This window comes from Ostrea edulis, chromosome 3 (assembly GCF_947568905.1).
Source record: "Ostrea edulis chromosome 3, xbOstEdul1.1, whole genome shotgun sequence".
Classification (NCBI taxonomy): domain Eukaryota; kingdom Metazoa; phylum Mollusca; class Bivalvia; order Ostreida; family Ostreidae; genus Ostrea; species Ostrea edulis.
The window spans coordinates 66,444,770-66,459,425 of record NC_079166.1 but is presented as its reverse complement, the minus strand read 5'-3'; the positions used below and the strand labels follow the sequence as shown (position 1 = coordinate 66,459,425).

At 34.7% G+C, this 14,656-nt stretch overlaps 1 protein-coding gene across 1 annotated transcript in view; it reads right to left on the bottom strand.

Moving 5' to 3' along the window:
* Nucleotides 1-1,048: 1,048 nt before the first annotated feature.
* Nucleotides 1,049-14,656, bottom strand: part of LOC125675501 (E3 UFM1-protein ligase 1-like) — a 32,235-nt gene continuing 18,627 nt past the window's right edge. Inside the window, exons 11-17 of the mRNA XM_056158616.1 lie at nt 13,871-14,111; nt 7,134-7,300; nt 4,486-4,619; nt 4,161-4,241; nt 3,850-3,941; nt 3,518-3,729; nt 1,049-2,742 (exon numbers count right to left, since the gene is read on the bottom strand). Of these exons, the coding sequence (XP_056014591.1) occupies nt 2,600-2,742; nt 3,518-3,729; nt 3,850-3,941; nt 4,161-4,241; nt 4,486-4,619; nt 7,134-7,300; nt 13,871-14,111 (1,070 nt within the window). The 3' untranslated portion in view covers nt 1,049-2,599. The remainder of the gene's footprint in view (nt 2,743-3,517; nt 3,730-3,849; nt 3,942-4,160; nt 4,242-4,485; nt 4,620-7,133; nt 7,301-13,870; nt 14,112-14,656) is intronic.

The following is a 14,656-nucleotide window of genomic DNA, read 5'->3' as shown; positions in this document are numbered from 1 at the left end:
GAGAAAAACTTTCTAATATTAGAGATATCTTCAATTCACAAATTGCTATCTTTAAAAGAATTGATGTAAACATTTACACATTAGGCCTTCCATGCACTTTCAACGACTTCGATTTTTGACAACCAAGAGCTTAAAAATAAATTGAAGCTTCATTTTGTTATAGAGAAAGCTATTGGAAATATTGGGGGAAAATATAATTTTAATTATTTCAAGATTCTGAAATGCATGCAAACAAAATATTTGATTATGTTATTAGGGTTGCGCCTGGCGATTTAAAAAACCCATTTAAAGTGCCTCTGGATCGTCATCTATAAAGCGAGAGACAAAGCAGGGATATATTTTGAAACAGAAAAAGCACAGAACATTGATTACTCTCTGTGAATAAAAGCAGAATTGTATACATGCATGTAGCAAACTGCATACAATGTATTCTTTTACTGATATAAGTTAATGTATCCCATGATGCCTCAGAGGATAATTCATGTATATAATGAAGTAAAATAGAGTTTAATTTTTACTATAGTGATTTAATTTATGGACTTGGTGAATTCACAAGCTTAGAAGTCTTTTGACCAGTGGATATTGAGAGAATTTCATTTCGTGGGAACGAAATTAAATCTATAGGAAAGAAATCAATTACGTGGGAACGAATTTTATTTCGTAGGAACGAATTTAAAAAGAAATCGCCCCCCTGTCGTAAACCAGCCATCATACATGTTTGTCAATCTAAACGTGTTATCTTTTAAAGAAATTAACCCTCTCCTCTTTCAGAATTTGGTGCATACACATTTACAAGAGTAAAATGTTTTCTATTATATCTAATATTTCAGAAAATCCTTGGTCTGTTCACAGATTGATGACACTAAGTTATATCTATAATCAAATTTCCCCTACAATATATTCCTCTACTGTAAACAGAATAAGACATTCTTTACTAAACCATATTTATTCACGCAAACTTGCAATAAATAACAATTTTCATTATAAAAGTAATATATATATATATATATATATATATATATATATATATATATATAATAATAATAATAATAATAATAATAATGAAAATAATGAAAAAGATGTTGCATAACAAGGGATCATATATCACATTTGAATTTTGTTATAATAAATACCAATATATTTATCACAGACAATAAACAAAAATGGAAACATTACAGTTCGTTGACTGTATATCATAGACAATTGATGAGAATAAGAGGTATGTGTATTTATAAAACAACAAAATAATTTTAACATTGATATCGTACAAACCTTTATCATTAAAACAATATTTAGCTTATTTGATTTTATGGAGAACGCCTTTTAAAATATACTTTTCATCAAATTGCATAGGATTGGGGAAGGGGACATCCGCATTTGATGTTCGTTTCTGTCCAAGTTATGATACAATCGATACCGAAAATTTCAGAAGCAATTTGTTAAAAAAAAAAAAAACCTCAATAGAAACCTGGACATAAAAGTACGATGAAAGCATGTGATAATATGAATATAATTATCTCTGTGTACATTTGAGTAAGTTCAATGCAGGTCGAGCTTTGCAATGAAAGTTGATTGACACAAATTTAATAAATTAAGTTTTCAAAACATTGAATTACACGAAGAAAAAAAAAGAGATTTCAACGGAAAGATAGAGATACCAATGCGATATTGATACATGTATATACATATCTATTCATTCCATGCGAGTATTCAAGATTTCTTTTCAGGGGAGAGGTCGAACTTTTGCAAAGAAAAAGGCAAAAAGCAACCTTCTTGAAATGAGCAATGTTCATTCAAGTTCAAACTATGACCCCTGATGCCACAATAAGGACTTGGTATAGATTAACAAAGAATTTTTATAAAGAAAATTCTTAAAAATATTCATTTCAAGAACAACCATGCTATGTAGAATTTGTCAAATACGCAAACATCTTCATGTCGTCGCTATTGTAAATACAAGTTTGTTTAACCTAAGACCCTATGCAGATAAGATTAACATTGGAATATGCAACAAAATTCTTTAACAATTATCTAAAAATAAAATCACAAGGCCACTACAAATGAAATTTACATGAAATGAGCATGAATCATAAGGAATGTGGATATTAAGATGACTTTTTCATTCATTTTCTCGACTCTTCAGGTAAATCGACACTCTATACATCTGTACAATTACATATACGATTCAAATCAGTCTGAAATTGTCTGATAAAGTGTTGTTGGTTTTTTTGTTTGAATAAAAAAGCAGCCATACTATTATTCTTGAATGTAAATGTATAAAAGTCTTGTCAATTGGTAACGCTGTAGAGTAATATTAACAGTATGAATATACATACATGTACACATCAGAGCTGGAATTCAATACCTGTGACCTTGTCAGAAGCAAAATAAAGATAAGAGTCCATGTATCTGTCATAAATTACGTTCACCATTCTATTGATCTTCCACATAACTTTCCACATAATAACTTACGGCTCATCATAAAGGCTTCCTTCATTAACGATGAAAGGCAATACATTTAAAAACACATCTTTGATACTGGTACTACATGTATCTACGAAACACGTGTACATTTATGAATGAATCGGTCTTTCAATTTTCACTTTTCTTCCTGTTTCTGTGATGTTTTCTTTGTTTTTATGGCGACGTCTACCACCTGTGGTTTCAGCTGATCTAATTCTGTTGTGACCTTTGAACTATCCTTGTCTTCACCCTGCAGTTTCATCTGCTGAATAACCAGGTCTGTCAAAAAAATCCCTATATCTTTGTAAAAGTACTGATACAAAATTACATGATCAATTGGAAATATCAATCTCAATCTTAAATACATGTACATTTAATGGTGTGTGTAAATATATATGCAGTAATTCTTTACAATAGTTCCTTCTTTCTTCCTTTCAAGATCCTTAATGATTTTTCATGGACATAAACAAAGTCCGACTTTTGAGGCACGGTACATCTTTTATACATGTATATCAATATTCCATTATCACCTGCAAATTGTGTTTATGTCTCTAACTGATTCGATATACAAGAGAGCTTGTTCTGCGTATGATCAGGTTTTAAAATGAGGCAGTCTGCTGATAAACAAGTTGATGTTACAGGGGTTTCAACAGTCTCGTTTAAAGTCAGCAGTTCGCAAATTCTATGATCGTTTTAACGATCTAGTTTGCCAAATCAACCTTTCATTGGGTCAAATGCTGTCTGATGTGTTTCATACCAATTCTTAGTCCGTTCTTTACACACTAGTTTTAACTATGAATTGCTCCGTTTACCTGATCATGATATAGGGCTTACGGCTGGTGTGAACGATCGACAGGGGATGCTTTTTTCCACCTGGTCCCACCTCTGGTATGCCCAGAGGTATGTGCTTGCCCAACTCTTGATTTTGTAAATCCTTATAGGTGTTCGTTATCTTCAAGTTTTCATTATAGACATTCATGAATGAATACAACCCAGTAGTGAATTGAGGACAAGTATTAAAACACTCTTCAATATCAGTAAATGTGCAACTTACCCAGCATGCGTACAAGCAACTGGTGGGACTCTGGAGCTAGGTATTGTTTCAGAAAGGTAATGATATGGGGGACATATTTCCCTGGGGCATGAATGATGTTGGAGGTAAAAGTCTGGAACAGAACGACTACGGACAGGTGTAGCAACATGGCAGGATCTGTTTCTCGTTGAATATGATCCAGAAGGGACTGGCGGTGATTACAAATTAGTTGTCTGAAAAGTGATAAAAAGTGTCAACATTATTGGAAATGAACAGACGAGGATGTGGATATATATATATATATATATATATATATATATATATATATACAAATAAGGTTTGATGTGGTTTACCTTTCTTGTCGTTTGTCGGGTTTTCTTAGAAGAATTCCGAGGTGTTCCGGGCCACAAAGTACGTCTAATTGCTTGTAAAACTCATTCAATGCCTGTTTAAGAGGAACACTGATATCATCATGTCAAAATATTTGTGTATATGTGTGACTTTGCAATCATAATTCTGCACATATACAATCAAAGCACAAGTTATCAATACACAATCTAGTCATCTAAATCGAGATTACTTTGACCTACTTTTGGACCACTAGACAACCATTTTGAGGCCTCATTAATGGTAATTTACTTTTTCTACACGGTATTGTACTGACCGTTCTATTCAGAGATCTGTTCAATTCGGTTGCATTCTGTTGAACACTTTCGGGCAGTTTACCGATCAGCTTGGCCCGATACTACAAATAAAAACTCTATAAATTCTAACATTGAATGCAAAGTCAATAATCTGAAACAAAGGCTAGTACACCGTACGTGAAAAAGAATACATTTTCTTTGCTGAAATCCATGTAGCAAAAACGCTTGGAATACATCCAATATGGTATGTCATTCACACTAAAACTGAATAATGTCAAATATTTGGCAATTTTAAACACGTTCTGTTGCACATTAAATGTAATGAAATTTGGAGTGTTCACTTACCTCCGGCGTTAAGGTTTCCTCCTTTGCAGAGTTGTATAACATGTATTCATTCACAAGAGCAATTACGATAACGTTTGTGATGTCACTACACACAGTCTTCAGTAGATGCTCAATCAGAAGAACTTCAATCTCCTCTGTGGAAATGCAACACATGATATACGAAACACCCAACTTTGTATTCCTACAATGTTCAGGTAAGACAACAAGCATGTACAGTTATAGTCAAATGCAATCCCACACAAATGAGTTCCATATATACATCCTTATTTTCCCTTGGATATAAGGTTATTTCTCCACCTTCATGTGACATCACAGGTTCTCCAAAATCTTTATTTAGCTAATTTTTGTGCATGATAAAAATATATGTTGGTAAAGTAATGATGCTGAAAAAGCTTATATACATATGAAAGGTGGAGATAACGAACAATAATCAATCTCCTAACTCCTATAAGCAATACAAAATAGAGAGTAGGACAAACACGGACCCCTGGACACACCAGAGGATGGATCATGTGCCTAGGTAATCTCGGCTGAGATTCGGCTTGGCTGAATATTTGGACTGACGCTTTCACTGAATCTTGGAACAGTCCTTCATAATTCATGTCTGGAAATTTACTTTCAGCTTCGGCCAGTTCTAGCAATTAATGTACATTTAGGTGACACTACTGTTCGCTTCAAATCAGTTAGCTGACTATTAAACCAAATCTGAATCACTATTAATGCTGTATTACTTACCGTCTAAGTATGTAAATTCCATAAAATAAACCATCACTAATTTTTCCGTTCAAATGAAGACTTCTATGGCGCAATATTTTATCTCCCAAAATTGAAGAGTTCCTACAGTTTGTTTTTTAAATAGCGAAGTGCAAGTAGGTATGTAGAAATACAATGTATCAGTAACTAGATAAAGCAGACTATAGGAACTCTTCAATCCCAGGAGATAAAATATTGTGCCATGGGAGTCTTCATTTGAACGGAAAATTTAGTGCCCATTTTCATCTTGGGATTTTTATACCTAGACGGTAAGCAATACAAAATTGATAGTGATAGAGCGTTAGATTGATAGTCAAATCACTTGTTTGAAGCGAACAGCAGTGTCACCTAAGTGCACATTAATTGCTAGAACTGCAGTCTGGCCGAACTGAAAGTAAATTTCCAGACATAAATTATGAAGGACTGCTCCGAGATTTGGTGAAAGCGTCAGTCCCAATATTCAGCCAAGCCGAATCTCAACCGAGATTAGTGCCTAGGAGGAGTAAGCATCCCCCGTCGACCAGTCACATCTACCGTGAGCCCTATATCTTGATCAGGTAAACGGAGTTATCCGTAGTCAAAATCAGTGTGTCAAGAACGGCCTAATATTCGGTATGAAACACGTCAAACAGCATTTGACCCAATGATAGGTTATATGGGCAAACTAGATCATTATAACGACCATAGAATTTGCGAAATGCTGACTTTAAACGAAGCTGTTGAAACTCCTGTAACATCAACTTGTTTGTCAGTAGTTTTTCTCGATTTAAAACCTGATAATACACAGGACAAACTTTTGCGTATCGAATCAGTTGAGAGATATACACACCATATGCAATTGATAATGGAATATTGCTACATGTACATAAATATGGGAAGTTGACGACGGGGAAGCTGGAATCATTCCGTTTGCCATTAAGGTGAGTTGTTAGTTTGCCGTTAATATCCTTTTCCAATAAAATGTCTAAGTACGAAGCAGATGTGGAGGTCTCCGTGGTGTCTTTTATTTTGAATTCATAGGGATATATCGAATCGACATATGAATGAAAATGATTATTGTTAATAGATAAAACGTCGATATATCTAAATGTCGAATTGAAGCCCACAGCAAGAGATGTTTTCTTCTCACGTAGAAGTTCTTTCATAAACTTTGCTTTATAAGAACATAAAATAGGTCAGCTAACAAAAGATCACAATTCGTGTCAATGGGAATTCCAACAAACTGTTGGATGACCTCATCACCAAAAACTACGAAGATATTGTCTATCTTTAAAAAGGTGGCAACGTATACCTTTTCTTTGGTTATTTTTTGAATTAAACTATATAAATGGAAATTGGTACAGGTTTTGCATTTTACGTGTAAGCCACTGATATTGAATAGTGCAACCTTGCTTTCTCTGTAGGCCAATACAGAGAAAAACCTTGATTTCACTGTAGGCCAATACAGTGAAATTAAAACTATAGTGACTATAAAAACAGAACATGGATATAAATGCTGTGAATGTAGAATTGCACGGAAATAATTTAAGCAGGAAACCCTGAAAATAACCCTGTAAAATTCTAAAGCTGTATATCGAATTCATCTGTTGAAATTATCGCGTGTATATTCTCTACTTGTTATTTGTTTTTCTGAGGAAAAACCCCATCTCTGTTTTATAAACTTTATAAAACATTTCACTTTCACAGATTAAAAGTTCCACATTTTTACAGTTTCACGGTATCACAGTTCCACGGCGTGACAGTTCCATAGCATCGTTGTTTCACAGTGATTCAGTTCTACAGTTTTAAAAGTTCTCTGTACAGTGTTACAGGTCAAAATACTTTCCCAGTATATTTCCTAGCACATTTTGTGAAGTACAGATAAAGCATTAGTGTTTATTGACTATGTTTATTACCTGGGAAAGATTTGGTTCCTTTCTCAAACAGCAGGACATTGGTCCAGAGTCCTGTGATCCTCTCCTGTAGGTCAGTGTGGGTCTTCCTCTTCCCTGATCCAGGGCTCTGTGTGACTGTGGACCTCAGTGTCTCTAGAGCACTCAGTTGATAGTCTCTGTTTAATGGTCTACAAACAAACAAATCTCCAATACGGTGAACATGAGAGTCTCTTCACTCTCTTCCTTCTATACTTTTATACTACTAATGTAAAAGATAGTGCCAACGATCCTCTCCACCACAAAATACATAAATGTTCTTTCGTGTTTCCAATCTCAACAGCATGTATTGACTGGTCGTTACACTGGAGAAGATTTTAATCCATGTTATTCAAGATATTATGTGCATTATACCCTACTCTTATGCTGCTTTTCTTGATCATGTTTGTACATTTTCTACAAATTTACATGGAAACCGTGATTAACCTAACAGTTTCATCAATGAATATAAAATAGAGAGTTGGACAAACATGGATCCCTGGCTATAACAGAGGTGGGATTAGGTGCCTATGAAGAGTAAGTACAAATGTATACTTTTTCGACCGGCTACACCGCCGTGAGCCCCATATCGTGATCAGATAATTGGAGTAATCCGTAGTCAAAATCAACTTGTAAATAACGACCTAACAATTAGTATGATACATGTCAGGCAGCATTTGACCTAATGCCTGGATGTATTTGTACATTCGATCGTTATAAGGACCACAGAATTAACGAAATTGACTTTGAACAATACCGTTGAAACTCCTGTGAAATCAACTTATTTGTCAGTAGCTTGCTTCGAATGAAAAACCTGCTATATGCAGAACATGATTTTGCTTATCGAATCAGCTTACCTTGATTTGAAAATTTATCATACACAAATCATGTTCTTGTATATCAAATCAGTCAAGAGTCATAAATATCATATACACGTACATACAGATGATAATAAAATATTGCCACATAAAATTAAGTGTTAATGATAGAGAAACTAAAGTCATCCCGTTTGTCATTAAGTTGAGTTATCAATTTGCTGTTAAAATATATGTTCAATACGGTATCCAAATATGAAACAGATATGAAAGATTCTGTTATATCTTTTATTTCGAGTTCAGTGGGATATATAGAATCGACATATGGATGAAAATGTGTATCGTTAAAGCTGACATGAATTAATAAATATAGTATAATTCTATATGTCCGCCATATTTCTCTGCTAATCCGCCATATTAGTTGGAATTTCTATTGTTATATGTATCGGGGTTCGCATGGTATATAAGGGGACGAGCTTTGCTACGCTTCACTTCACATCAGTGTCTTCGATGTACCTGTGCGGGTAGCTTCGACAGGTAACACGTACATCTCCGATACTAATTTATAGGACATCAAGAAGAAATGAAATCACGTTTTGAAACACCACGCAGTGCTCAAAATTATAATAAACATATCGTACAGTAGTAAATCATTCTAAATATATATATTTGGATAAATATATACAGAATGCCTTTTCTTTACGTGAACGTGCGTACATTTGCAGTAATATGTCAAAACTATACAAAAATGCGGAGAAATATTTCATCTTTTATCTATTGATAAAATGGAAGAAGCGAAGAGTATACAATCTATACCATTCACAATTACTTCAAGTAAAAGGCAAAGACATAAATACTACTGTACTTATAAAATTGGCATGTATGCTCGCCATGAAAACGCATTGAATGCGGACGACTATTTACCTGGGCCTACTCGTAATATCTGTAAAGGACCGCAGATGTACGTGTACACTTGTCGAAAATACTCTAAGTAGTAGTAAAACTCCCTTTATTTGCATAATCAATGAAACAAAACGACAAACTCCATTTGCATTCCAACAGTAAACAACATTGTCCATTGTACAGACTGCGACACACTTAGCCCGTGCCGATCAGCTATCTTCAATCAGGGGAAGTATCAAAGTAGAATATTTACCCTGTATTGTGCATGAATCCTTATACCATATGATTTACTGGTCAGAGTATTGCAGATTTATAAATCAGGAAATCATTTAGGTACATAAATTTGCATATACAACACTGTACGAGTGTATGGGATGAGAGAGAGAGAGAGAGAGAGAGAGAGAGAGAGAGAGAGAGATAACAACGAGAGAGATAACGACGAGAGAGAGAGAGAGAGAGAGAGAGAGAGAGAGAGAGAGAGAGAGAGAGAGAGAACCGATGATCTTGTAATAATCGTGCTCTTATTAAGACAAATGATATCGTTAATTCAATAAAATGAGAACAGTACTAGTAACTCAATATTGCTCTCATTAATTGATAATACAGATTTATTGGATTCATTTAAAGCACTCATTAATTAAAAATTAAACATATTTTTTTAAAATAATATTATTTTCAATTACTTCATTTTATGCTAATTTGGCGCTCAATAGATCTTATATATCTATGCCATTTTGCGTTATTACATTCTGCGTCTAACTCGACGCAAATCGTTCTAATGCAAAATGTAATAATCGAGTTTATCATATTATGCGTCGTTATCAAACATCAAGGGGAGAGGACAAGAGTGTCTGTCACCCACCTTTAATAACAATATCCATTTTTTGTTAGTTTGTAATGCAAATAAAAGATACATTGAGTGACAACCCCTCCCCCACTTACCCCAGCTTGAAAGTTCTGATATAATAGTAGAAGACACACACCACTACCAATTAAGAAAATGAAGATAGGAGGCACTCATAGTAGAGGATTCTAACCACCCCATCCGACCCCCAACGATTGAAGAAAATGAAGTGTAGGGGAAATTATTGAGGTAGTCAAAGTAAAAGACTCTTTAACCCTTCATCCCACATTAGGACTTTGAACATCGGACAAAACATCTTTGTTTGTTTGGGTGTTTTGTTTTATTTTATTGCTGTTTTCGTTCATCTTTTTTAATTATTATTTTGAATGGCAAGAAATTTTGAAGAATCCAATTTTCCATTTCCCCCCTGTTATACCCCCCCCCCCATGAAAAATGACGATACATGTCTGGTTATTACATGTACATTTTGTTTTGCAACACATGCATGTATACTAATTGTATGGTGCATGTAGAATTGCATCCTTTACCAAGTTTTCCTTCATTTACACAGTGTAAGGAATGGTAAACCAAAATCACAAAACAAAATGCATAAAGACCAAGATATTTGCAAGCGTAGGAACTTCATTCATGAATATATAAATACATGTATTCAGAAAAATTGCATGCATGCATGCATTGCAGGACTATTTGTGTTTTAATGTTTCTGTAACATGCCATAATGATTACTTTGAGGCTTGAGTGTAATTTATTCATAAATATTTTCATTTCGTAGATCTGGCGCAATGGCCATACCGCTGTACGTAGAAATTTCAAATTCAAATGTATTCGATAAGATGTTAGTATGCATAAATCAGTAAAATTCGTGTTGAGCTTTTATTTGATATGATACAATGTCAATATACTGTAATGCATTAGTAGGATATGCAGAAGGCAAGAATATAAACATTTTCTTTTTTTCATTATCGGTATCAATATCTATATGATCACGAAAAAACATTATATAATTTATATCCGGATTCATTTATACCGATTTAGATATTAATAAAAACAAAGCTGCATAGTTTGGGAGAGGGGTTTCTAATGAGTCTGATGAAATTAAAAGAAGGAACCCAACATTTGCATTCAAACTAGATATACTTCAACATGAATTCATTTCTGCTCTGACTGAAAGCATGATTCTATATTCGGGAACGAATCTTGCATACAAAATAATTAATAGGGGAACACATAAATTCGAGCTCCTTTGGAATTGAATGAAATGTAAATATGCACCTTTCTTTCAACACGAATTGATATGTTGTTTCAGGCACGAAAACAGGGGGTTGGGGTGGGCAGGAAGGTTGGTCTGCTTTCCCCACTTTTTTGACAATTTACTTTTTTCCCGTAATTCTAACATACAAAGTCAGTATTTTCTACATGCACAGTTCAAACTAATATATTTTTTTTTTGATTTGTAATGAATTCAATTATAAGCATCAACTCCTGTAAGTTTCCAATATATTGTCAATCACAAAGTTTTAAATAGCTGGACATTTTTAATGCTTGAAAGCTTACATTTATATAAGTGATCAATTTTCTTTCCTTCTGTGAAATGATATATTATAAATCGAAGTAGGACGGTCTCTCTCTCTCTCTCTCTCTCTCTCTCTCTCTCTCTCTCTGTGAATATGGACATACAGAGACCGTAAATAATTATGTGGTTCCAAAAGAGACAACAAAACTATATTTTCGTTTATAAATTTCCTTTCATATGTGTCTTTGTGTAATGAACTGTTTATTATGGATTGCAAATGTAATACACGCATTTGCACACAGATGTATATTTTCGATCATTATTCCCTTATTTGTATATCCAAGTTTGTATATGATCATCGTGAAATTTTTAATTGTGCACGCAATACATCCAACCAGATATTAGATTCCCCATTTCTATAAACTGCAAAACCTCGACCAGACAAGCATTCAATACAGGAAAATTTTTCGACTCTGATATCTCCCCTGATTGAAGACACACTGTTTGGCACGGGTGAAGTGTGTCGCAGTCTGTATAATGGAATGAGAACGTGTTGTAAAGTTCTAACGAGATACAAATGGAGTTTATCATTTTGTTTCGTGGATTTATCAGAATAAAGAGAATCTAATATTTTCGGTAAGTGCACATCTCCGATACCTGTTGAATAGACGCCCGTTTTTGATACTTTTTTTGGGCGATTATACCTTGTGCATTGTATATTATGCATATGGCATGCACCTTTATTTTGCAAGAATTGATATAAATAATATATTTTATGCCCTTTGCCTATTCCATTCTATCAGTATGTAATTGGCAAATGATTTATCCGCATTTATTTTATTAGAAAATGCAAATACTTGCATGCACTTACAAGTATGCAAGAAAAGCTTCTTTTTTTTCATTTTTGTCTAACTTATCTAAACTTCCAGAATGTTGCATTAGTATACAATCAATATTTTGTAATTTTGAGCAAAGCATAATGTTTTAAAATGTTATTTTGTTTCTCATTCCCTATATATTACTATCGGAGATGTGCACTGGTAGAGTCCACCTAGAAAAATCACTCAGGTGTGACAATCATATTTGGGGTATATACGGGTAGAGTAAATTAGGCTACCTGAAAGAAATATGGCGGATAAGATGAGAAAGGTGTACATATTTATTAATTCATGTCAGCTTTAATAGATAAACCATCATCAATATATCTATGTTCCATGTTCTGCGTATGGCCAGTTTCTAAATCGAAGCAGGCTACTGACAAACAAGTTGATGGTGCAGGGGTTCCAACGGTCTCGTTTAAAGTCAGCATGTTGCAACTTCTATGGCCGTTATAACGATCTAGTTTGCCAATATTACCTATCATTGGATCAAATGCTGTCTGACGGGATTCATACCAATTGTTAAGCCGTTCTTGGCACACTGAATTTAACTACGGCTAACTCCGTTTACCTTATCAGTATATAGGGTTCACGGCGGGTGTAACATGTTGACAGGGGATGCTTACTCCTCCTATGCACCTGATCCCACCTCTGGTATATCTAGGAGTCCATGTTTACTTAACTGTCTATTTTGTATTGCTTATAGGAGTCATGAGATTGATCACCGTTCGTTATTTTCACCTTTCATCTAGTTGTCAAGTGGAGGACAACAGCAAGATATTTGTTTTTTTTCTCATGTAGAAGCTTTTGAATCAATTCTGCTGCATACGAATATAAAAACAGGTCAACTTATTTCGTGCCCATGGGGATTACAACAGACTGCGGTTGCAAGATCTGATCACCAAATACTACGTAGATGCTGTCATTGAAGGGCTCCAGCAGAATTTTAATATCAACTTCAGATATTAATTCTTAATCATTGAAGACAATATGCACATATATGGAAGGTGACGATAACGAACAGTGACCAAACTCATTACACCTATAAGGAATACAAAATAGAGAGTTGGGTAAACACAGACCCCTGAATATACCGGAGATGGGATCAGGTGCCTAGGAGGAGTAAACATCCCTTGCCAACAAAAATAAAATTTCAATAAAAATAATAAAAACGACGATTTTATCGAAATAAGTCTTATCTAATCTTGAAATGGAATGTTCTATTATGAACTGTGTCCTCAAAGATAAATATTCTAATTAAGTATTTATATTACAAAATTGTTTCTAGTCATGAATATTTCCGTTGTTTGAAGTTTTCCCGATAGAAATTTTCTCATTTGAATCTTTCCATCGTTATTCTGGATGCACCTAGTACTCAATTTGGACATATAGAACCGTCTAAAATACTGTACACCATTGGTTTGCAGGTTTTTAAGTGTTCCAAACAGATAATGAAATTTACCCTGTTATGATTAATACATAGGGTTTATGGCGGGTGTGATCGATCAGTAGGAGACGCTTACTCCCGATAGGCACACGGTCCCACCTCTGGTATATCTAGGGGTCTGTATTTTCATTACTCTTAATTTTGTATTCTTTGTAGGATTTATGACATTGATCACTGTTCGTTATTCCCACTGTTCTTTACGCATTTAGCACATCATGATGGAATACATCTGACATAATCTTAATGTTTAGTAAAGTGTTTGACTTTCTAAATACAAAGTGTCACATTTATTAATTCCTACCTTTGTATTTGGGTAGCAATTCCAGTAATGAAGTTCTCGGGACAATCCGTCAATTCAGATTGTTTTCTTAGTATCTCTGCGATCTCTTCCACAGACATGAATTCTAACATCCAGTGTCGGTGGTAGGACATTTCCTCGTCAGAGTCCACTCCCTGGTCCTCGCGACGTTTCAGGTATTTCTTTGTGGTAGCCTTCATCTTCACCTTTCGACTTCGGTTTCCTCCACCACTTCTAGTGGAACCTAGTGATACAGGAAGTCTAGTGAGTAGGTAGGTTTACTCCATTTACCTGGTCAATATATAGGACTCACGGCGGGTGTGACCGGTCGACAGGGGATGCTTACTCCTCCTAGACACCTGATCTCAACTCTGGTGTGTCCGAGGGGTCTGTGTTTGCCCAACTCTCTGTATTGCTTTTAGGAGTTACTAGTATGAGATTGATCACCGTTCGTTATCTTCAACATATACATCCCGTTTGTCATAAAACTGAGTTGTTAGTTTGCTATTAATGTCTACTTTCAATAAAATATCCAATTATGAAAGGTGAAGATAACGAAAAATCTCATAACTCTTATAACAATACAAAATAGAGAGTTTGGGCAGACACAGACACCTGAATATACCAGAGGTGGGATTAGGTGCCTAGGAGGAGTAAGACCGGTCACACCCGCCGTGAGTCCTATATCTTGACGAGGTTTCGATTTAGAAACTGACCATACGCTGAACAAGCTTTTGCGTATCGAATCAGTTTAGAGATGTAAACACCATATGCAGGTGATAATGGAAT